Genomic DNA, 23,716 nt, shown 5'->3' with positions numbered 1-23,716 from the left:
AGGCTGTGATACACTGAGCCTGGCCATTGCCTGCGGGGATTTGCACCTCAGGATCAGTGAGAAGGGCTTATAGAATACACCAGGTATGAATTGCATGTCATCCTGAGACAGAGCAGACAGAAGAAAGGCGGTGAAAGGAGAGTTCTTCACACACCCTGTCTGTGACCGCTTCCTCACCCTGACACAGCGCTGGCAGGGCTTTCATGGTAAGTGTGCACTCTTAATCATGACATTACATGTGCTGTACTGCAGGGGATTCACTGGGTGCTTTAAGATTATTTAAGCTTAGGACCTAAGATCACATACCCTCATTAAAAACAGCTAAACAGAGACATTTAAACAAGGTTCAAATCTCAGAGGCAGACTGTCACTACTCTACCCAAGGAAGCTGAGACTGTGATCCTCCTTACACCATCCCCTGGGTTAGGAGGCTTTGCTAAGAAGTCAGATGTACAAACGCCCAAACCCCACACCTTCAAATACACTCTAATGTCATCAGAAGTGAAGGAAAGCCAAGTGGGGTTTGATTTAAAGGATAAATCACATCCATCACATTGCACATGGGATAAAAACAGAAGGCAGCCATTGTTTTTCATGGGAAAAAGTCCAGCAGGGAGAGAAAATGGCTAAACCAAAGAATCTCTTCAACATCTAATTCACATAAAATGAAAGAGTTAAAACTGGGCTGCAGTGAAATGGGACAAAACTTGTTCGCCCCTAGGCTTAAAGAGAGTTCATTAACATGAGGCAATGACTTACCAGAAAGGCTATTAGACTCCGTTGCGTGCTCTCCCACTGAAAACAGCTTTTAATGTACTGTAACGTGGACAGAACTGCTGTGCTGATTTTGCGGACCCGATATATACTCTGGGCAAGAACCTAATGGGAAATAATTGGAAGAAAACACCAGTTAGTATCATTTTGATACTGGACAAAATGTTTATGACTTTGCAATGAGCTTGGATCGGCTTTACAATCCCTTATTTGCCACGTTGAAGCCAAACCCAATAAAACTAATTAGGTTGAGTAGAACAATCTGAACTACGACCTATGTGTAGATTTTTAGTGGCCACTTTTTTAGGACATTGTGAGGGGGAGACTTTATTGTAAGCTTTTAGTTTCTTTTGCAAAATCTTGCAAAAACCAATCGAAATCACCTTTTTGTTGAACTTGATGGTTTCCTCTGTTAATTTTGCCTCCTTGGGCTGGAAGGATTTGACACTAGCGCCCACCTGAGGCAAACAAAGAAAACAAACGAATGCTTCCGTTCGTTAAGACTTTTCACAACATATAATACAGGCTATTATCAACATTAACAATTTTTGACCAAGTTGATTTGATCTTTACTTTGTTGTAGATAACCTCCAGCACCAGAGTGATGCTTCCTTTAGACGCACTTCCCAGTTTTTCTTTCTTCAGTAACAGAGTTATCTCCTGGCCATTCTTAACCTTTGGGAAATTCAAAATACATACGTACATATAAAAGTGATTTGCTACTTTTTTTAAACAGATATTTATAAACTCAGCAGACTTACAGTAAGTAAAGGAATGGCCACCGTCCCCAAAAAGTTTGGGGCTTTGTCTCCATTTTCATCAAAGACTGTCAACTCGACCACATCGGTGATGTCTTTAATCGGGCTGCGAATGAGTAATTCAAATGTGATCAATATTAAATTATATATCCCAAAAATTTGCTACAGATTTGCTTTTTTCCCTACTTGTATTACTTACAATGTAAAGGATTTTTTCCACTCTGGATTTACATTCTTATAGACTGTGTGAGTTTGAAGTTTAGAGTTCCCCAGCTCTATAACGCACAGGGCGTTGCTTTTTCCTGCAAAACAGCAACAATGTGATGTATCCACAATTTCATTGCACATGTTCAATGGCAATAAAGGGCTATTCTATTCTTATCTAAGAAATGAATCTGAAAATTAAAAAAAGATGATCTGGAGTAGCTGAATACCATTAATGTCTGTAGCAGGGAGATCATTTGCCCTGATTACGCCAACCTGAAGGATGCCAATATCTCTCATGCAGTTGTGCGAGTTTTTTAAGCTCTGGAAAGATGAAATTGAAAAATGTTAAACAAAGAAGGCATAATTATTCAGTGTGATACTGCTATACATATATTACATCATATATTCATCTTAAGCAATCCCATCTACATCCCAAACTTGAACTCATTACTGAACCGGTTGGTGTTATGTGCATGACTACTATTGTCCTGTTTTTCTTTTTAACATTATACAGGTACAAAAGGAAAAACGTACAAATTTCTCCACCACTTCGTCTTTCTCATCAGGTTTTGACAAGGTAGCATTTTCGATGTCAGAGATGGAGACCCCCCAGACGGATCTCAGGGTGATCAGAAACACCACTCTGCCTTTTCCTGGGTTCAGCATATAGGAGTAGAGTTGCTTCTCATTAACCGTAAGTGTCGACACGTCAACCTCAAGCCTGGCGCACAAAAAAGGAGATTAGCTCAATTGAAACAATTTGTAAGGAGTGTGAGTTCCTCGGGTGAGCGAGTGTGTGGGCAAATGTAACTTTACGAACCAGGGAATACTCACATCCCCCATGATTCTTCACTCTTCCTCCCTCTCTTTGAGCACATCTCCACCTGTAGAGGTTCCTGATTATCTTCAAACTGATTGAAGTCAAACTGCTCTCTCCACTGGGGATTTGGCTGAATGCAAAGGTTCTAAGGGCAGAAAAGATGCGGCTTCAGCACATACAGTAACACAGAAACACACACACATACACGAGCGCGCACAAACACTTTGACGCAATGTCAGGTTTAATGCATTATCAGACTGAGCAGCTCCTGCATGACGGCTGGATTAAGTCTTCACTCAGTCCTACCAGAAAGAGGCAGGAGAGGAGAAAGAGAGGTATGTTGCGCGTATGTGTATCTATTTGTGTGTGCTTGTATGTGTACACCTCAGTAGCCACTGTGGGATTGTAAACACTGACAGCTTCCAATTAGAATCAGCTTTGTTCAACAAACAAACAAGCAGAGAGGAAAGCAGAGAGGTTTACAAAGAAATGACACGACAACATGAGACAAGTGCACCATGGAATCATCAGGGGGGAGGCCAACAAGTACAGGTAGATGAACAGGGCATGCTGGGTATGCAAATGAAGGCAATGAAGCCCGGCACTCGAAGCACAGTTAGAAGTGAGTGGCAGCCTTGCCCAGTCTAATGAGCTGCCTCTGCCATGGCCCAGTGAGCCAAGGTGGAGGTGAGTCAGTGGCAGGTGCCTGCTGGGAGAGAAAAGCGGGGAAGTAAGAGAGTGGGCCTAGGAAGAAAGTTAAAGTCTAAAGAGCAGACATTAAAAAGACAGAGGAGCACGAGTAAAGCGAGTGTAGGAGAATTGCAAAAAGAGAGCGACTTTTAATGAGACCAGTCCAACCTTGCTCTTGTACTTCTGATCACCGAGGCGAAAGCGGACGTAAATGTCACCCTGGCCACACTGCGGCATGTCCTGTCCCTCCACCAAGGTGATACAGAGCACCCCGGTCCACATCTGGTTCCTCAGCTGATTCTTCTGTGTTTCAGCCGAGCGCTGAGCCGGCGTGGCCTGGTTCTGCTGCGGGGCAAAGATGCACACAGATAGTTAGATCTTTTTCTCTTTTCTTTTTTTTTCCTCAACGCAACATGCGCGCAAGCTTTGTGAGATCGCTTCCCTTTTACCTGCTCCCGCCTCAGCCTGGCATCTCATCATGTTCACAGAGTGCACAAAAGTAGGACAAAGGTTTACATTATACAGTGCATCTCTGTTGGTGCACATTAGCACATCTCTACTGACAGGCGAGCCACACCATGGCGGCTCCTGGAACGAGAGGAAGAGAGGGACGTCAGCGAGCAGCCAGATGTCCCTGGCTGTGACAGTCCCACTCATCACTGGCTCCCAGACTGAGTGTGGGGAGGCAGGACACTTGGCATACTGCACCAGAGACAGCAGGCAGCAGTGAGTAATGATGCAAACCACACAGCTCTCTCTCTCTCTCATCAGCAAATTATGCATACATGCAGCATGTATAGCCAGCATCAGAGTTTTACTGCATGTTAGCAAATGTATCCACTTTGAATTCAGCCAGCAAAGTAACGAGTGTTTTTCTGCTCAGGTGAAGATATCAAACTGACCAGGGTACTGTGCTTTCAATAAGCCTTCAAGAGCAGCAAATAATCCACTTCTCCCGCCGTGTGTCACAGAGCAAGTGTGAGAGAGAACGAGAGACCTTGATATGTTTCCATGTTAGAGTTCCCGTGAGGCTGTGCGGTGATAGGCCAGGGCTGTAAAAACAAACAGCACAGAGGTTGTGTAGGGCTGACTGTAATTAAAGCGAAGGAGCGTAATCTGCTCTCGCTTCTTTGATTGCCCGGCTCCTTCGGCTGCCCCGGCGACGGCGCTTCAAACAGCCCCACTGCAACTCCCCTGCCACTCCGGCCCCTCCTCAATAGCTACGGGGTCGCAACCCACATTGCCACCCAATCCGGAGGGGATCAAAGCACATCTCGGGGACCTGAATTAACATGGAATACCACAGGCACAGCCCTATAAATATCAGGCCCTTCAAAAGAAGAGGAACAGAGGGAGTGGAGGAGCGATATAAAACAGGCCTCAGCCAAGTCATCCCAAGTGTTTATCTTGGACACATTTCTATCTCAGCGGCCAATAAAACAATTCCACTTAACTGTAAGTGGCCCCTAAAGAGAATCTATTCCTGGTCTTAAAAGGGCTGTGCGATTGCTTCCATATGGTGGGACAGCATGGGGACAAGCATGATGAGCTCAGACCCAGGTCCATTTGGCTGGTGTCTCAGCACTGTCCATCCACAGCTGTGATATTACATCCTAACATCTGGGTTATTGCCCGCTATGCCTGGGAATTATCAGCCTTGCCGATCTTAGTCATCCCACACTGGCAACATGCCTCCAACAGCCAAGCCCCCCCCGCTCCCCTTCCCTTCCGCTTCTCCCATACGCCCCCTCCTGTTTGAAACACTGTCACACAGCAGACTTTTACTCAGGCACTTGCAATTCCCTGTCTCTGTCGTGGTAACACAGAGGGAGAAAACGATGTTCTGACGGAGGGGGAGTAGAGCTGCAAGAGCCGGGTATTCAGCACTTCCAGGATAGGTGTTAAACGCAATAAGATATTGTACGTTTGTCAAAAAAAAAAACATGAAATGGCGGGGGGGGGGGGGTAAAAATGGCATTGTTACATTGTTAAATTAGCACCGTGATTTAGGCAGGAGAACAGCGCGCAGAGTCCCGCCACACATTTCTGTCTCCCTTTGAGTATATTTAACCATCTGTAGTGGATAACCTACAATGTGTATGAAAATGGCATTCATTCCTTTGTCATCTAATTTCAAATTGAGACTGCCTACTGGACCATCAAGAGACTGAACAGTGGCAGATGTAGTGACAGCATAGGTGTGAAAATAAACCCAATCGCTGCAGTGTGAGTCCCAAACAGCAACCCTCCTATTTCACTCTGAATCTAATTACTGCTTCAATATATTGAAAACCACTTGAGAAGAGACGGAACTTTGTTTACCACAAAACCAAATACTGCTCTATAATGCTCATCAAAAGGCTCTTTCATGACAGCATATTCAGCGAATACTATTACTTTGATTTTGATCAGAATGTAATATTGTACCATACTTTCTTTACACAAAATGATTCCACTGACTGAATATAGTATGCATTGCTAAAAAGGTTAACTATAAAGCAGAAAGGAAATAGGCTGTGCTGATAACAAGGTTACACACAAAAGCCTGAGTCCTGAACATATGCCTCGTTCTTTGTTGCACCATTGTGTAGTGAGCTACTGCCCCCTAGTGAGTTAGATTAGCCTAACCATAAGCGCTAATGAGGAAATTAAAAAAATATCATGGCATTAAAAGCAAATGTGAAGATTTAAAAAACCCATACCTTATTTCTTTTGGGTCCAAATCTCTATAAAATTGAGAAGAATTGCAATGAATGAGTGCATAATAGCAGGTAAGAATATAGATTTTCATCACACAAACACTTGTAATGTCTGAAATATTCCTACCGGGCCTTTTTTGATGGTGGCGTCTCTGAACATCAGGCAGACATCAACAATAATGACTCCCATGTCATCTTCTTTGCTTTTTGGATCTTCGAGACGCAACTCCATTTCATTGGTTCTGTGAGGAGACAGGAAGGGTATGAAGATTAAAAATGAGAAGACCCCTTGTGCATAAACTAATCTCTAAAATGTAAAAGTATTACTCACTTTTGCAGTTCAAGATCTCTCAGGGAAATAAAGCTGGAACCCATGAAATCATCAGAGGTCCGATTTTTATCATAGACCTGCAACATTATTAGAGGTATGGCATGTATTAAATTAAACATCTCTTGGCCTTGCATTCAGACTGAAATTGTCCGGTCTGGCACAAGACCAGTGTCCCTTGCAAAATGCAATCATATATAAGCAGCGCCTACCCGAACTTCTATGTTATATTCTCTGTCTCGGAGAGGGTGGGAGAAGGACTCGTTCCAGCGAGGGTTCAGGTCTTTATAAACCACTTTGCTTTTATAGAACTGTTTTCCTTCAATTTTGAACTTCACATAAGGATCACTGGTACCTAAATGAAACACAATAAAGGGCAAATAAGCAAGAGAGTGTCGTGCGACACAAGTGGAGGAGCGATCTTATGTGTTAAATTATCAATCATCAAGCTGGTTCCATGACAGCATATAGAGGAAGTGGAAATACTAAATGGAAACTAAACGATGTTAGCAGCTTGTCGCTCTATTAGTGTACACTGTGCATGAAAACGCACATTCGTATACACTCCCTCCTCCCCCCCACATGCTCGTCGTGTGAGAGAGTGAAATATGTATGGAGGAGGTGCACCCCACACATGGCAAAAACAGAAGAATGTAACTGTTTAATTGTCACAGGGTAGAAACACTCGCCAGCATGAGGCTACCAGAAACCAAAATCTAGAAGCAACCAGTGTTAATCCTCCAAGCTTGTTAAGAAAGTCTGTCTGTGAGTGGGGTGGGGGTAAGGGACTTCTTTGTTTCTGCAATTGCATGCAGATTGGCCAAAAAAATGAAAGCCAGCCCCATGCCTTCATTTGTATAGGGGAATAAAGGGGTGCTTGAGAGAGCCTGCAGGGAGGCTTGAATCACATGACAAAGGCCCTGTGGGGATGGGCTGTCAGGCCTGTCAGCTCCCCACTCCAAATGAACATCTCGCAAAGGCAGGCAGGACCCACAGCAGCTCCACCCTGCCAGCCTGTGACAGGGAAACCTCCAGGCAGCTTGACAGGAGGAGAATGTGGCAGCTAGCAAGGAGAAAAGCTCTGGCATGACTGAGAATGGTGACGATGGAAATTAATAGGGGGGAAAAAAGGGGAGAACAAAAACCAAGGAATGGGAGAGGGGAGGGGCTGGTTATGTGGGTCCTTTTAGAATATGTAATGACAATGTATGCCATTGGTGAGCTCTTGGCACTGTGTTGACTGTTGGGCAAACAGTGGAGAGATAGGGGGCGTGTGGGGATTGCATCATCACTGTGCCATCTTGTCAGGGGAAGTGAGGTCTCAACTAGCTTAGAAGTATGGCTGGGAGAGCCTTGTACCACAAAGCAGCACCATTTCAAGTACCACCACCATATATAGCTGTTAGGTGATGGGAGGCACAGCAAGGTTTATAATTGGTTAGAAGGAAACTGATGAGATTAACATAGCTTTAAAATATTGACCTTCTACGAGGCCAATTTGAACACATTTGTTCTAACCTTAAAATAAAAGCCAGAATGTTGCTTTCATTTTGGATTCTTGATCAGCCTTCACAGTTTTCTCATATGTTGTAATTCAACCTATGACCACGTGAGGGTGTAGCTTTCCCAGAGTAAATGCCGACCTAGGCCTCAGGGGAAAGAAAACTTTTTTGCCTCTCACAGATCAATGCCAGATATGGGGGGAAACAGTCATTTAAGCACACAAAGATTTGAGACCACCTTTCAAAATATCTAACTGATTTTACACACGGTGACTCGTAACGTAACCAAAGCACGGCTCTGCCACTTTAGGAAGTAAACATCAAACTATCAAACCAAAAGACATCTCCAAAGTAATTACAGTGGTAGACAGCTTTGACTTTAGGAGGTAAGGGATGACTTTTCCACTTTAAAAATCTACAGGCAAACAGTCGTCACAATACCAGTAGTGTCTCATCGTATCGTCAGCCTCTTGTCATACTCGTTTGACTGCATACTTTTCTAATGTTTTGTTTTTTTCTTTGTCCGTGCATAACTTCACATGAGATGTCTCACCTGCAAATAGGAGCTTTAACTGAACTGACCTGAACTGAAGGATATCTCACCTTACATTCCTGTTACAGTAACAATAAGACTGACAAGACCAATATGGACTTCACGTGCCTGTAAAACTTTATCAGATTGTCCCTAGGAGCCAACAAATAAAGAAATGCATTGTTTTACTGTATACAGGACATGTGATCTATCTATGATCTAACGTTTTGATAGATACGGATCCAACCAAGACTGTTTTAAAAAATTGCTGTTATAAGAACAGGATTTGATGTTAGTTTATTCAAATTTCTAAGATCTAGATGAGATCTTTTAATTTTACAGGTTGTTAAAGGTCGAGAGCTTATTTTATGGATCACCTGTAGGTTTTTGGCGTACCTGAGCGCTTGTCTCTGATGACCAGGTTTTTTCCTCGTTTCAGGTTGATTTTCAAGAGATACCTCTGGAATGGGGCAGGTACTCGATCCTCACACCCCCCTGTAACATCCTGCGGAGAATCACTGATATTTGTATGCATTTACCACACCAGATGATTAGCTTAATAAAATGAAGACAACTCAGTGGATACTCACTGAAGCATTTTCGTCAAAGAAGTCAGCTGATTCACTGGCAAGCTGTGTAAAAAAAAATAGATTTTTAAAAATGTTGTGACACTTTATAAAATATAAAACTGCGCAATCATTTGAGTCGAGGACAGCCAAGCCATCTAGGTTTGTGTAGCATTCCAAGGGAATCATAATAGCGTTACTATTATTTATTTAGTCAGTTGTTTGCATTATTACAAAAAAGGTGTCTATTAATGTCTTGCTAATGACAACCTATTGCATTTGGGTGAAAAAGTCAGTAGATGCTTTGTAGACGTAGCATCTGAAGAGAAAGTGAATTCTGCTTGACCTCTTTTGTGCTTTTTCTTTTTTGGCTTGTTTGCACATTGTGTGACTAACTGGTAGCACAGGTTTTTATCTTTCTTTTTTGAGGTTTGTTTTCATTTTTTTTATTTTAATCTAAGAGACATCTAAACAAAAGCGGATGCTTCTCTCCACACAGGGACTTTAACTTGAACACCAACCAGCTTTTGATGCTTCATCAGTTGAGTGATTTGCCTAAAAGCTCAAGAGATCAAATGTAATAAAACCAAAGGTCTGGGCTCAGGTTTAGAAAAGGTTTCATTCATGACTGCATACTAGAGGATACAGTAACTACAACATTTGGCTTCATTTGCAAAAGCGAGTGGAAAAACAAAGCCACACTATTTGAAAGCTAAATGAAAGCATGGAAAGGTTCAAGTAAATTGTCCAGTGATCCTGGCAGTTTTTGTGCTGTTACTTCATGTTACATTTACCGCAACTATTTTCTTAAGCAACTTCTCGTGACAGTTGAGGTTCACTTTGATGAGATAACCTGTATTTATTTATTCATATATATATATATATATATATATATATATATATATATATATATATATATATATATTGGAAGGATAGATACGGAAGGACAGGCCCCTGCACGGTATGTACCACCGGCAGATAGAGGAGGTGGCTGATATCCAGAAATCCTACCAGTGGCTGGACAAAGCTGGACTGAAAGACAGCACAGAGGCACTAATCATGGCAGCACAAGAACAAGCTCTGAGCACAAGATCCATAGAGGCTGGGGTCTATCACACCAGGCAAGACCCCAGGTGCAGGCTGTGTAAAGATGCCCCAGAGACAATCCAGCACATAACAGCAGGGTGCAAGATGCTAGCAGGCAAGGCATACATGGAACGCCATAACCAAGTGGCCGGCATAGTGTACAGGAACATCTGTGCCGAGTATAACCTGGAAGTCCCGAGGTCAAAATGGGAGATGCCCCCAAGGGTGGTGGAGAATGACCGAGCTAAGATCCTGTGGGACTTCCAGATACAGACGGACAAAATGGTGGTGGCTAACCAACCGGACATAGTGGTGGTAGACAAACAGAAGAAGACGGCCGTAGTGATCGATGTAGCGGTTCCGAATGACAGCAATATCAGGAAGAAGGAACACGAGAAGCTGGAGAAATACCAAGGGCTCAGAGAAGAGCTCGAGAGGATGTGGAGGGTGAAGGTAACGGTGGTCCCCGTGGTAATCGGAGCACTAGGTGCGGTGACTCCCAAGCTAGGCGAGTGGCTCCAGCAGATCCCGGGAACAACATCGGAGATCTCTGTCCAGAAGAGCGCAGTCCTGGGAACAGCTAAGATACTGCGCAGGACCCTCAAGCTCCCAGGCCTCTGGTAGAGGACCCGAGCTTGAAGGATAAACCGCCCGCATGGGCGTGCTGGGTGTTTTTTTTTTTTATATATATCAATCAGTTGGAATTGATGTCAGTTGTCACAGTAAACGGAAATCACTAGGATCCACTGATTATACATGTGCCGAAATATATAATAATAAAAATAATACTGACCTCTTCCTCATCCTCCTCATCTGCCGGGGTTTCATTGAGGAGATTCTCATCTATGAACTCGTTTATCGGCAGGGGAGAAGAGGGTTCTCTGTCTTGTTCTTCCACATCTCTCACCCAAGGCATGTTGGCTTTCTCTTCACTGGGAGTGCCACATGCTGAGTTCAGAGAGTTGCCATCTCCACTTTCCAAAGGTCTGCCCATAGAGTCCAACATCAGCTTATCTATACGAGCATTTTGTCTTTTTGTTGGTGGAGTCCCTTTTTCAGATGATGTCTTTTTCGGCTCAACTGATGAGTTCTGTTTTTCTCTATAAGGGTTTATTTGCTCTCCCATTGATTGTGCTCTAAACAGCGCTGCAGCAGCAAGACTTTCTCTAGACCCCTTTTCTGAGACTTCTTCACTTCTCTCTGGAAGGTCTGGTCTTGGTATGGGATCTTGTCCACTGTTAGACATTTTCTTTCCTGTAGGAGCTGGTTCAAAAGGGAATTTTGATAAGGCCCCTTTGCCTTTTTTGTCTATTTTAGCATATAACTCATCTACAACTGGGTTCGTTTTGTTCTCTAAACCAAAATCATCCATTTCTTCATAAATGCCCAGGGTCCCCGGGGGTGTGCTTAATCTATTCAGAGCTGGATTTGAGTGATCAGGCTGAAGAAATCTGGTTCTGATTTCTGGGATTGGATCACTTAGTTTGTCTGCAAACTCTGAACTTGCAATAGAATCAGTATCACTCAGACCAGGAGAGATGCCAAAAGCAGCAGAAGACAGAGAAGCATCCTCGGTAGATGCTTCACCTGGCACCATTGTTAGGTCGGGTACAGAGATACTTCGTCGATTGGCCAGATTCCTACCCTGCTTGGCCAGTGGCTTCTTGGCGGGCTTCTTTAAGATGGGAAACTTGGGTTTCAGACGGAATCTCTCCGCTAAATTCTTTTTCTTGTTCTCCATCTTGAGGGCTACCCTTTAGATTAAAATAATCAACAACAGTGAGTTAATTTGCTGTGCATTTTTAGAGGTCTAATGCACATAATTTACATAGAAGCTTCATGGAGATCAGCTGATGTGAACATACTGGAGACAGTCAGTGAAAAAGATCGACTTGGGCAACGAGTTAAAAGGAAAAGGCTGAAACTTTAACCCCTGCAATGTTTCTGTTATGCTGTAAGAATATTTTGCTGACATGAAAAGTTGCAGTGTAACAATGCCCCCCATACCTAAGGCATGGGGGGTAGCTAACGCTTTAATCAGCATGAACATTTTGGAAATTATATGCCATGGGCTTCACAGGAACCAGATCCCAACTCTGCTGAACAGCTCTAGGACATTTTAGTGTCCAACATCCAACTCTACCACTATAATTAGAACAGCGAATTATATTTTGGGGGAAGGATTTTCATCTCACCAGTAGGTTTAAAAAAAAAAAAAAAAAAAACTGGTAGAATTAGTGTCAAGACACACTGAAGGTAATGTGGCAGACTGTGCAGCCCAGCCCCTTACTCATCTTCCTAATGTGATTTATATTTCCTGTGTGACGTTTAAGCTTGAGTCAAATTTTATAAAGAAGAAATTGAATTTATATGGAGGTTTGTGACATATCAAGGAGGTAGGTAGTAGGTTGGCAGCATTATGGCTAAGATTTTATCAACATACACAAACCACATTGGGACGAATGTTTAGTGTGATTTAATGTGCCACTTTTCTGCCTTTCACCTTGATTCAACACAAAAAAAACATATTACAACAAAAACAATCTTACCAATAATGCTGACATAAAAAAATTAACAAATCTGTATTTTAAAAAAATAGCTGGATATACAGCAACCTGAATGACACTCAGTCTAATTTAGAAAAGGAAGACACTGGAACATACCTGTTCAGTTGAGCTTTGTTGTCAAACCTACAAACTGATTTAGTTCCCACCCAGAGCAGATGAAATCATTCCAACAGACAAGTTAGCTATCCCAACTATGGTCAACGAGCCGAAGTATTTAAGGCAACAGATCACGTAGGATCCCAGACAAGTGATTGGTGGAGGAGCAGCAGCAGGTGAAACTAGCCGTACCAGTCAAACAAGGCGAGTTTCAATGACTATGTGAATGCCTTTCAACTGTTCAGTCCTACCCAAGTTGTCTGTGATAGATGGAGCAACACAAAGTACAGTTTGACTCCACTTATGTGGGCTAAGAAAAAAAAATCTGACAAGAATTATGGAGTAAATTAAGACAACGTAGCGAGAGAGTAAACCAACACGGCAGCGTTGAAACTATGAAACAGTTGCTCACAGCACAGCAGCCTGTTATGCCAGCTTGCTCTGTGTTGATTTGTATATTTGACAGTTTATTTGCATTTGTGAGGCAATTTGTCTGTTTTACGACTTGCATTCTCTCATATGGGTTCCATTATAGCCCCAAGTATTTGAAAATATACTTAATACCTTAATCTAGCCTAATTATACAATACAACTGTCTTTCCTATGTGTCCAAAACAGTCCCAAAAATGCTGCTGATGGATTCTGCAACATGACAGGCATATGAAATGTCAGGGAGGATCTGGCACTCGGTAGCTGCCTCACCATACTCAACTCCATTACTTTCGTACACCCCCATATTTGTTTACAGTAGAACGTGGTTTAGCCTAAGCTAGTTAAAAAGGAGCATTTGTGTTTGCAAAGTATAAACTATAGCTTTCTGTCTACAGATAGAAGCTAATGCAACAGACACACTGGTTTTCCCCCCCTCTCTCTCTCTCTCTCTCTCTCTCTCTCTCTCTCTCTCTCTCTCTCTCTATCTTTGTCTGAGCCTAACAGTTGAGACTATATGACAACAGATGTGTTTGAGTCTGGACTGTCTTGTTCAATATTTGCTGATGTCTTTAGGAGATCAGGCCCACATGAAAGACCCTCTACTTGGCTTCCACTTGAAAGGCAGGGTTGGGCATCAGAACAGGGCAAGCCCCTATGGCAGGTGGCCTGTCGCCCTCTTTCTCGCTCAACTCAAACAACCCAAAACCCTGCTTGGTTACTCTACCCATGCACAGTGGACATCTTCCAGCCTAAATCACAGCTGGTCTCAGGAAGGAGAGCCAAGAACATGCACTTGGGGACAAATCTACTGAGTTATGCACATGCAAGCCTACAAACTGAATACAGTCATTAAAGAGTGAGCCTGTGGACTGAGTGGCCTAAAACATCCGTGATGTATGTTTGATAAATGTAGTTTTAACTTTTTCTTCGTATTTAAGAGTATCAATATTATATTGATATAAAGTAAAGTAAAATTACAGTAGATGTATTGGCAATAATTGACCTAGCTGCTAGTGGTAGGCTAACAATCTGATTCTTAGCTGGATTACAATTGGCCCAGAGTTACTTCGATTACGAGATATGCTCAAAATGTGCACAACACCATTAACCTCCTGAGACCTGAACTCTTCCATGGCATGCATTTTTCATTTCTCTGTGATATTTGGGCTGATTGGGACCTGATGAATGTAAAAACAAAGATTTACCAGATTTTTTTTTTAACCTGATTTTTGTTTCTAAGACAAATGAGAACCACATATGAGGATATTTGTTTAAAATTTCTCAAAAAGAGCCCGCACGGCAATCTTGCTCAGCTAGATACCAGGGAGGCCACAACTTATAGAGCCGTTTTTCACTAAAGCAGCAGAGCAGCCAGACACAATGATGATCACTGGTTGGCTTGAAAAATGAGGAACTCCATCATCTAAAAATAATTATATAACTGTGGCTATTTTCAAAAGCTGTTGTCCCAAAGACAGTGAATATGTGGCAGAAAGTACAGATGTTTTAAACATGAGATTGCAGAGTCGAGTTAATGAATGAAATGAGGCCTGTTTGGCTGCAAATAAAGTGGTTGCACCTTTGCATTATTACAACTGACAGTTGATGGAGGAAAAAGGGCAAGAAGATTTGGCCATATTCCTGCGCAAGATTTCCTGAACACGGTGTGCCAAATTTCAAGAATGCGCCCAAAAAATGTAAATCTTACCTGATCCTGGGCATTCCCCTTTTAAGTTCAGCTTCTTGGGCATTTGCAGACAATGTTATGCTCACCTATCGGATTGCTCCCTGAACACCGAGCGCTTGCACTGTGTGCACATTGCTCTTCCGCTTTAACAGTAACGTCTTTTTCTGACTGACTAAATTTTGCGTGAAGGATCACCTGGATGGATCGTGGATGATCCCTGGGTCTCCAGCTATGATCTAGCAGTTTTCAGTTGATTTCAATTTATCCATCCATTTTCTCAAACGCTTATCTAATTCCAGGGAGCGGTGGGCAGGCCGCGAGTCTATCACACGAATATCCGCGCTTACATCACAACACCAGTTCCCAAAAAGTCGCCAGAAGAAGCTTTTAAGCGCTGTTAAGTCAGAATAAAACAGAACTTTGCTCAGACCTTATTATGTCCTAGCTGAAGGTGCAAAATAATATTTATTTCAGGTTCACCTGTGTTGTTCATTAGTAAAATCCTCATCATAAAACTGAAATTGTCAGTTAATTTTTATTTTTATTGCTAAGTTACTGGTCTTCTTATAATGAGGATATACATGCATGCTCTTCATTTTTAAATTAAAAAACGCATTACAAAAAACACGAAAACAATGTTGAGATTCACAAACTCATTCGTTTTTACTTCACATTGGAATAAACTACATTTTTGTTTGTTTATTTATTTATTTTTTAATGAATGTCTTTGACTAATTAAATATGATAGCACCTTAACCAAGTTTCAAACATGGAGAAAAATGGAGTCCAGGAATAAAGTGCCAAAAACTGTAGTTCCTCTAGGTGCCACTTGTGGCTCTTTCCACAAGGGATTTAACCTGGTACAAAAAAGGAAAAGAGATGGAGTCTAGTTTATCCCTTCATAACAACTCTGAATGAGTACATTTTGCATAAATGAGTTAAGGGTGTGGCCATATTGAATGGCAGGTGGCCTTCTAGTCTCATTAGGCCTCACCTCCGCTATGAAGTGAGTGTTTTAATGCATGCTGTTCTAATCTTGCGCAGCATTTTTAAAGGACTAGCTGAGTAATGTTTTGAGTTGCCGTGTGGTGCAGACAATCCTTTGCTTCAGATTTGATGATTGTGTCTCTGTTGAACCCACACAGTTTATTAATGAAACTTGTTAACCAGTCTAGATAGCTTAGCTGATAAATGACCCCTCCAACACTAACACTAAGGATTAGTCCAAAAGGTGTTGATGCTGTCCAATGTTTATGGTGTCTGTGACCACTGTTTGACCATGTATTCAACAATTAATTTAACAAGTATGCATTTTTCAGACTCATTCCCCTGATAACTGACAACCTGATTCAGTTTTCCATTCTACCTTAATGATTTTATGGAAATGAATATTTAAATGTGTGACATATAACAGTATAATGCCTCAGATTTTCTACAGTGGTTAGATTGTAGAGTCTATGACCCACACCCCAAATGCACACACATCCCACCTTCCCCACTCAAACTTTAACTACACCCATGTTTACATGCGCTTAAGGAAGTGCAGGATTTTGTTGTTTCCCTCTCAGGTAATCTCAGCATCTGATTAGAGATTACACTGTAATCACAGTTCTGTACATAAATGGATGATGAGACCCTGCCTACACAAGATGTGAAAAAGCAGAGTTTTCTAGAGAAAGTCGACTTTAATTCAGAGAGAAAATTTTGGCCAGCACATTTAAAATAAACCAGCGGACAAAAGTCGGTTCTATACTTTGAGCAGTAATTGCTCAGCCTAACATCTATGATTCTGAACTATACTCTGATGGATATTTGATGCACTGAACTGTTCCCACTGCTTCAAGATTCAAGATCCTTTTATTTGTCACGTACATAGTTATACAAGTATAACACGCAGTGAAATGTGACCCAACCTTTCCCAACCATCAGACTCCAGCTGCCTGTTTAAGAAATCAAGGAATCACACGGAGAATGTGTGCAAAAACCTCAAGATTCAAAGTGTAAAATAAAATCATAATCTGTCTTTCGCTGATACAGGTTGTAACAATTACCTGCATGTTTTTTTTTCTTACCTTAATAATGGTACCTTAGTCAATACCTGGGCAATAAAATGCTAATGTTAGAACTGTGCAGCTGGGCAGTGTTAACAAACTAATATGTAACACTGAGTGAACAGTTTGATAGTTTGCCATGGGGAAATGACCTTTCAGGATTTTTTACTTGTTTGACAATGCCTCTCTGTAAGTAATCCTTTACACACACACACACACACACACACACACACACACACACACACACACACAAACTGCATTCAAAGTGATGAAAGTAAAAGTAAAGAAATAGTTCTTACCAGGGTTTGAGCTTAAGATTTAAACATTGTCAGTGGCCAAATGGGTTAAAACTGTAACTATTTAATCTGTTGTAGGAGAGGTAATTATTTTCAAGCCTGTGCTGACCTGTGGCTCAGGAGGTAGAGCAGGTCATCCGCTAATCGAGGGGATTAGAAGATGACCTTCCAATTTGAGATTGGAGATACTGAGGCCTGTGTTGCTCCTGATGTGTTCATCCAAACTAATGTGTGCGAATGTTAGCTAGAAATCACTTAGATGTTAAAAAAAAAGTGTAGAAAATGAATGAGTGAATGGGGCATGTTGTTTAAGGTGCTCAAGTAGTAAAGTGCAATAGAAGAATCGGTTTGTTTACAATTTGGTAAGTAACTAGCAAGTGCAGGTGGCAGATGAAAATATAGTAAAAATATACAGAGTTGTCCTCTAAATGGACCCACCCACTAATAAACACTTTGACTTGCCATGAATAGAAAGGAATAGGTGTATTAAAGATGTCTGCATTCCATTTATGGGAGGTCCTGCTATTACGTATGTTGCTGCAGGGTCACAGTTTACTAGGACATTGATTGGAACTGAGTCATGAGTCATTAATGTCATCAGCTCCACCTGTGATTTTCCTGCTGTCAGGAATGAAAGTCTATTGCAAAAACACTGTGTAGTCCTGTGAAAAACAAAACTCTTACTGCTTCCATGGGATTTAAGAGGGTAGGTTTCAGCTGCTAAGTGAGAACCAACAACCTTTACAAAAGCAGAGGGTTTGGTTTTCTGTCTGAAGCATCCAGGTATGTTAACACAGTAACATGGTCTTCTCCGGAATGGTCTTCCCAGCAAATCCTCTCCAAAGTAAGACCATACAATGTTCAGAGAAATTAAAAAAACCAAAACAAAACTGAGAACTATGCCTCAGACTCTACAGGCCTCAGTCCATGGCAGAAATTAGAAAAAGACTGAACAAATACGCGTTGGTTTGGAAGCATAGCTTAGCATAGCATCCAAACATAACACAAAACTTTGTACACGATTTCCTTTGAACAGATAAGACCAAAGTAGAGCAGTTTTGCCATGATGCACAGAGCCATGGAATCCAAACACAGCATATCAGCATAAACCTTGCATCATGGTGGTGGAGGTGTGATGATTATCTTTTAGCTATGGGACCTGGGCACCTTGTAGTCATTGAGTTGACCATGAACTCCTCTGATAAAGTTTAACTACAACTGAAACTATAGAGCGACGATTACATACACACCAGCAAATCTATAACAGAATAACTAAAAAGAAGAAGAATCAAGGTGTTGCAATAGTCCAGTCAAAGTCTAAACCTCAATTTGATTGAAATGTTTAAGAGACGTGTGCATAAATGAATGACTGCAAACCTTAATCAACTGAAACTGAAATGTTGTAATGAAAAGTGGGAAAAATTCCTCCACAACAATGTGAGAGACTGATAAAGTCACAAAGGAAGCAATTACTTCGACTTTTTGTTGCAAAAGCTGTTGAATCATGAAGTGTGTTTAGTATTCTACTGAAATTCTGTAGAACTTTCCTTTTTTCAAAAAGCCTCAAAAGGTAAGGAACAACACTAAAAATATCGAACTTATAACAATAATTCACTTTCCAAATAATGTCTCAATATATAAAAATATGACAACTTTAACTTTGACTTTTGGTGTGATCAGTGATTCAGTCCCCAAATGGTTTTTTGTTGTTTTTTTTCCCCTTCTCATTGTCATGTTAAAGCCTATACTTGTGTTGTTTTGTTTTTTTACATTTTATTTTTCCCTTACTTTTTGGTGTGTCCATTTAACCTCATATTCATATATTGATGGCTCATAACGTCTGTCATCTCCCATCTTCCACATACACATTTGTATAGTAGACATAAAATTAATATAGAGCCCACTAATAAGAAGCTTTAGTCAAAGTAGATCAAGAGAGATGGAATAAACTAGTTTTCCTTTGCAGTACATTCCCCTGCTTTAGTAACGGCCCAGCAAACTATTGACTAATTCATTGTACTGCAGTGCCTCCTGCAGGCAATAGCATGCAAATACACTGTTCTCTACTGGTGCCTGTAACAGCTGAATGCAAAAAATATGGTTTCTACTATATATAATTTGTAGCTGTTCTAACAATAATATTGTTGTATTAACTTGACAAACTTAGAGATTCTTCATTGCAATACATGGAAGATTTTCATTGTAGTAAATACAAATTTCCAAATCATATACAATATATAAAATAAAATCTATGTAGAAGTTAATGCATAGGCAGAAAATTACTTAATATTACACGTGATCACACATGATTGGATTCAATGGACAGTTATTTGGGTTTTTTTCCAGTGCAGTAGTCCTACTTTTTCATTGGAAATTAATATGATTTTAAAATACACAAACTGGAAATTTAACATTTCTTATATAAATTCTGGGTTTTTTTCAAGTTTTTAGACGCAATGTGCTGCCTGTTCAGCTTGCATCTAATTGACAATGGCAGTGGGCCCAGTGAACCAAATAAATATAGTACACCGATATAAGAGACGAGGGGAAAAAAAGTCTTTGCATAATTCAAAGATAAATAGACAGTGAGATCAGACTGAGCATACACTGAGGTGTTTAATAAAGTTGACAGTTTCTACTGTTTGGGACTTCACAGGAGAACAAATTCTATGAAAGAGTTGTTTACTTCATTTTATACAGAATAAGAGAGATAACCTAAATTACACATTAAAAGCCAATATTTTGTACTTTTGTGAAGAATACAAATTTTGTACAACATCTAGCATAGTATCTTAATTGTTTAATAAAAAGTTCACTTGAATATTTATGCTGAAAATAAAGGAACACATTCAAGGGAAATAAAATGTAGATTAACTTCAAATCTATTTTGATTCTGAAACAAATAATGTCATTATTGGCAACAAAGTCCAGCTTGTGCCGCCAAACGGTCTGAGCATTCAAACCGAAAACAGCTTCTTTAGTTAAGTGAACTATCAACTACAAACACTTACCAAACACGTAGTTCTGTTTATAAAAGCAGTGAAGCAAAGCAGTGTACTCTTGCACAGCAAAGTGAAGAAAGTCCTCGACAGAGGTTCATTGATTACCCTTTCCTTTCACATTCATCAGTTGTGCACAACTTGGACAGAGACCAAAAGAGCAAAGTGTATCGCAGTGCATTCGCCGTGCGTTTTCTTGCGTGTGTCCTATCTGAGACGAGGCAGGTCTGGTCATGTTTGCTTGAAATCTGCATTGTCTTTGTTTTACTGAGGGAAAGTAAAAGCGGTGTCATTTCTCTTTGGGATAAGGCATTTTCCTAACTGTGCATATAGATAGAGCAACTACAAAATTCCCTGATATGTTATCGAGTGCTAAAATATGTGCTCAACTTCGAGGTGATGCTGCCCAGACAGGCAGATGGTTTTCGTTGTAGTCTTTTATTATTGCTATTCTCACCAGCTGTGTTAAAACTACATTACACTATGGATTACTATACACCATGTGAGTATGTGGAAATTGACATAGGGTATCCAAATAAATAATTTAATGAAATGTATTAGACCTAACTTGTACTCCAGCAACTTCCTTCTGTGGCACTTTAGGAGGCTAACAGTCTTTAACACTCGTCTTCCTAATGCACCGCAGACTAAACGTGACCTGTAATGACATCATATTCTGTATGTTTAATGTGAATCGGGGTTAACTGCATAGATCATTACAGACGTGAGCAACCATGGAGCTGTTGATGGGGGCAGCATAGGTCAGAAACCTCAGAAACGCACACAAGAAAAGCCATGGCGAAGACACAGCAACACTCGTCTTGTACAGCAAACTTCTCATACAAATGTGTGCCTTTCAGCAGTGAGATTGAAGTCAGTCAGTGTGTTTTATTATGATTTGGCTGCTGAATGATTCCTTTCCAGTGAGGATGAAGAAGAAAACAAGTCACAGCCCCTCCCCCTGAACACCATCTCCTGTCTTTACATGACCTCAACAGCTTCAGATTTTCACTGTTCCTCAGGCTGCACTACTCAAACGGGAAATGGAGATAAGATGAAGTTTGCGTAGCCAATTCATGACACACATGGGTGTTTTTGCACACAATTGTGACGGACAGTTCAAGCAGACTTACATATTTACAACTACACGTGGGAACAGGCATGACTGGTTTTGTACGAAGGTCAGCAGCCACTTCTGCCATGTCCATGTGTCTTCCTTTAATTGCATGAACCGATAGCACGATAGCGGAAATGGCTTGAGAGATGACGTGTCTTTCAGTCGAGCTACACGCATTAACAATAGATTATTCCTCAGTGAGGGGCTTGGACCTTGGACTTGAATGGTGGCAGTGTATTCAGCAGCTGCTAACACAGGCCAGCACAATAGGTGAGAAGAAACCCTATTTCCCCTAGCCTTGTGATTATCCTTAAGAAATATGAAAATAGTGGAACTTCAACCTCACAGCATTGTTATTACAATGTCATCAGGACAAACAATCACCACTAAACCACTAAAAAGAGAGACAAAACAAATTAGCCATCTGGAACTAAACACATGGGAGTTTTATGTTGGCGGTTCATTTTCAAAGAGACTAACATAATAGTAAATATTGACCAGTGAATGATCTACTTTTTTTTCCTTTTTCTTTAAGGGTGTACTCTTGTAAACTTGGCTGTAAACCACAAAAATATACTTTCCTTGAAAACGGTGATCATACAGTACATTCAGCATGTACTCACACCCTGGTAATATATATTAAAGTCGCTATTTACACAACAAAAGACGACGTTTGGCTCAAATGATCAATTACACAAACAGAACAGCAAATGTTCATGGCTTTCGATATCGATTCAAGATCTGGTTTACATGACTTTAAACTATATTAAAAGCACAATAACAAATAAGAACTGTGACGAAAGAAACGGTGCGTTTGAGTGAGTTGTTAGGAGAAATCAATGCAACTGTACAAAACAACACAAAAGAACAGCTTTGGCTTATATTACTGATGAACTGTTACACAAACGTGAACATGCTGACTTTCTCACCAGCTCAACTGGGCATTATCTTAATTGCACATTTACATACCCTAATCTTTTAAATTATAAAATGAATAGTTATTGTCATTATTGCAATAGATTCTGCTCCTATCTCATTTTTACCCCCGACATTTATGTTTCACGTATTCGCTAAAGTAGTCTCAACTGTTGCAACGATTTACTGTAGGATCAAAATATCTGTGTAACTTCGATAAAAAGGACCAGTGTGCTGGATGTTTGAGTATCCAACGGCAGGCGTATATTACAGCATTCACAAACATGTTTGAATTAGTGTGTAGTCAACTGCAATTGAATTTGTTTTTTACGTTTTGAAGGGGGGGATGTGTGGCTTATAATTAGAGCAGTATTTTCTTCCACGGAGTCGGTCATGTGGGACAAACGTGGACAAACCTTTCACGTTTCTACATTGGCGGCCTCGGAAGGGGAAAAGTGAGGGGTCAATTTGCAACACACACCATCGCAGCTAAATTCTACCAAATCCCACACACTGGTCCTTTAAACTGATGCGCGCCTGATCCACTCAGTCAATAAATTAGGAGAGGCCACTTAATATAAAGGTCTTGTGTGATTACAGCATGATTTTAAAGACAGTTCTTGCAGTGAAATATCATATGCACGGGTCCTCAGCCTGAAAGCAACACAATTTTCTCTGACTGTTTGCAACTTGCAAGCACAACAGCAAAAACAGCAACTACATGTAAGTGTCTGACTAGACCAGTGACTAAAGTAATCTACCGCCTATTGTTTAACGATTTTCTTTGAACATCTTTCTTCTGCAGCGTCTCCTGAATTGCACCAAGTACCTGATACCACCTGTTTGTGCATATAATTCAGTCCACCTAGCTGAGTTTTTAATCTTATTTTATCAGTCTGAGAATTAACTTTAGATATGTCCTGACACGTCTTATTACATTACATCTCAGTCATACAAACTGAAGTGGAGTTGAATAATAGCATGACAATGATAGCTGTAAGGACCCTTGCTCTCTCTCTCTCTCTCTCTCTTTCCCTCACTCTCTCTTTTTCCCTCTTTCTCTCTCTTTTATCTCCATGTCTAACCCCTCCCTCTCTCTCTGACCGGCTGGTGACTGGAGGCTTGATCAGAGCTCTTTATGTCACCCATGTGTCCATGCGCAAGCGCTTGACCGATGGGCTCTCCCTGTCCTCCGAGCCAGCAGGGGGTCTGCCCAGCCCCAGCGGGGAGTGGAAGTCTGGCCGGTGGTCCTCGCGATCACTGCCATCATATGAGCTACAAGACGAGCTGAGGCTGTCGGCAGGTGAACGTCCCAGAACTTCCTGTCGGCTGGACCCTTGCTGCGGCTGCTGTGAGGGGAACCCAGACGGGGTGACGCGCTCCCGTGGCGGTGAGATAGGCTCAGACTTGATGTTTATGCTCTGGCTGGTGCTGATAGATAGGTTGGAACCCTGAGGTAGGTGACCTCCGCCACTGCAGCAAAGATAAGCGAGACATTTTGTTCTTGGTCAAAAACAACGAGCGAACAAATATGAACTGAAATAATGTGAAAAGCCAGGACTGTAGATGTGTGATTCAGTATGATATCACAGAG

General features: G+C 41.2%; 2 protein-coding genes across 16 annotated transcripts in view; both read right to left on the bottom strand.

Moving 5' to 3' along the window:
* The window catches only part of mctp2a (multiple C2 domains, transmembrane 2a), a 33,522-nt gene extending 20,816 nt beyond the window's left edge, over positions 1 to 12,706 (bottom strand). The window contains exons 1-17 of one of the 2 annotated variants that reach the window (XM_085461749.1): positions 12,626 to 12,706; positions 10,756 to 11,716; positions 8,901 to 8,942; positions 8,707 to 8,815; positions 6,489 to 6,631; positions 6,280 to 6,356; positions 6,076 to 6,190; positions 5,952 to 5,975; positions 3,418 to 3,594; positions 2,574 to 2,704; positions 2,274 to 2,460; positions 1,967 to 2,060; positions 1,732 to 1,834; positions 1,536 to 1,638; positions 1,348 to 1,449; positions 1,158 to 1,232; positions 760 to 879 (exon numbers count right to left, since the gene is read on the bottom strand). In XM_085461749.1, coding sequence (XP_085317875.1) covers positions 760 to 879; positions 1,158 to 1,232; positions 1,348 to 1,449; positions 1,536 to 1,638; positions 1,732 to 1,834; positions 1,967 to 2,060; positions 2,274 to 2,460; positions 2,574 to 2,704; positions 3,418 to 3,594; positions 5,952 to 5,975; positions 6,076 to 6,190; positions 6,280 to 6,356; positions 6,489 to 6,631; positions 8,707 to 8,815; positions 8,901 to 8,942; positions 10,756 to 11,703 — 2,550 coding nt within the window. In that variant the 5' untranslated portion in view covers positions 11,704 to 11,716; positions 12,626 to 12,706. The remainder of the gene's footprint in view (positions 1 to 759; positions 880 to 1,157; positions 1,233 to 1,347; positions 1,450 to 1,535; positions 1,639 to 1,731; positions 1,835 to 1,966; positions 2,061 to 2,273; positions 2,461 to 2,573; positions 2,705 to 3,417; positions 3,595 to 5,951; positions 5,976 to 6,075; positions 6,191 to 6,279; positions 6,357 to 6,488; positions 6,632 to 8,706; positions 8,816 to 8,900; positions 8,943 to 10,755; positions 11,717 to 12,625) is intronic. The other variant, XM_085461750.1, reaches the window with a different exon arrangement.
* A 6,982-nt stretch (positions 12,707 to 19,688) lies between these two features.
* Positions 19,689 to 23,716, bottom strand: part of mef2aa (myocyte enhancer factor 2aa) — a 68,640-nt gene continuing 64,612 nt past the window's right edge. For all 14 annotated transcript variants that reach the window (XM_085461748.1, XM_085461737.1, XM_085461741.1 and 11 more), the window contains one exon: positions 19,689 to 23,595. In XM_085461748.1, the coding sequence (XP_085317874.1) occupies positions 23,259 to 23,595 (337 nt within the window). In that variant the 3' untranslated portion in view covers positions 19,689 to 23,258. The remainder of the gene's footprint in view (positions 23,596 to 23,716) is intronic.

This window comes from Copadichromis virginalis, linkage group LG7 (assembly GCF_057382275.1).
Source record: "Copadichromis virginalis isolate Kocher_CV1m ecotype Utaka linkage group LG7, C_Virginalis_male_GT1.1, whole genome shotgun sequence".
In the NCBI taxonomy this organism is placed as follows: Eukaryota; Metazoa; Chordata; class Actinopteri; order Cichliformes; family Cichlidae; genus Copadichromis; species Copadichromis virginalis.
Note: the sequence above shows the minus strand (reverse complement) of the source record. Positions and strands in the feature narration are given on the sequence as shown.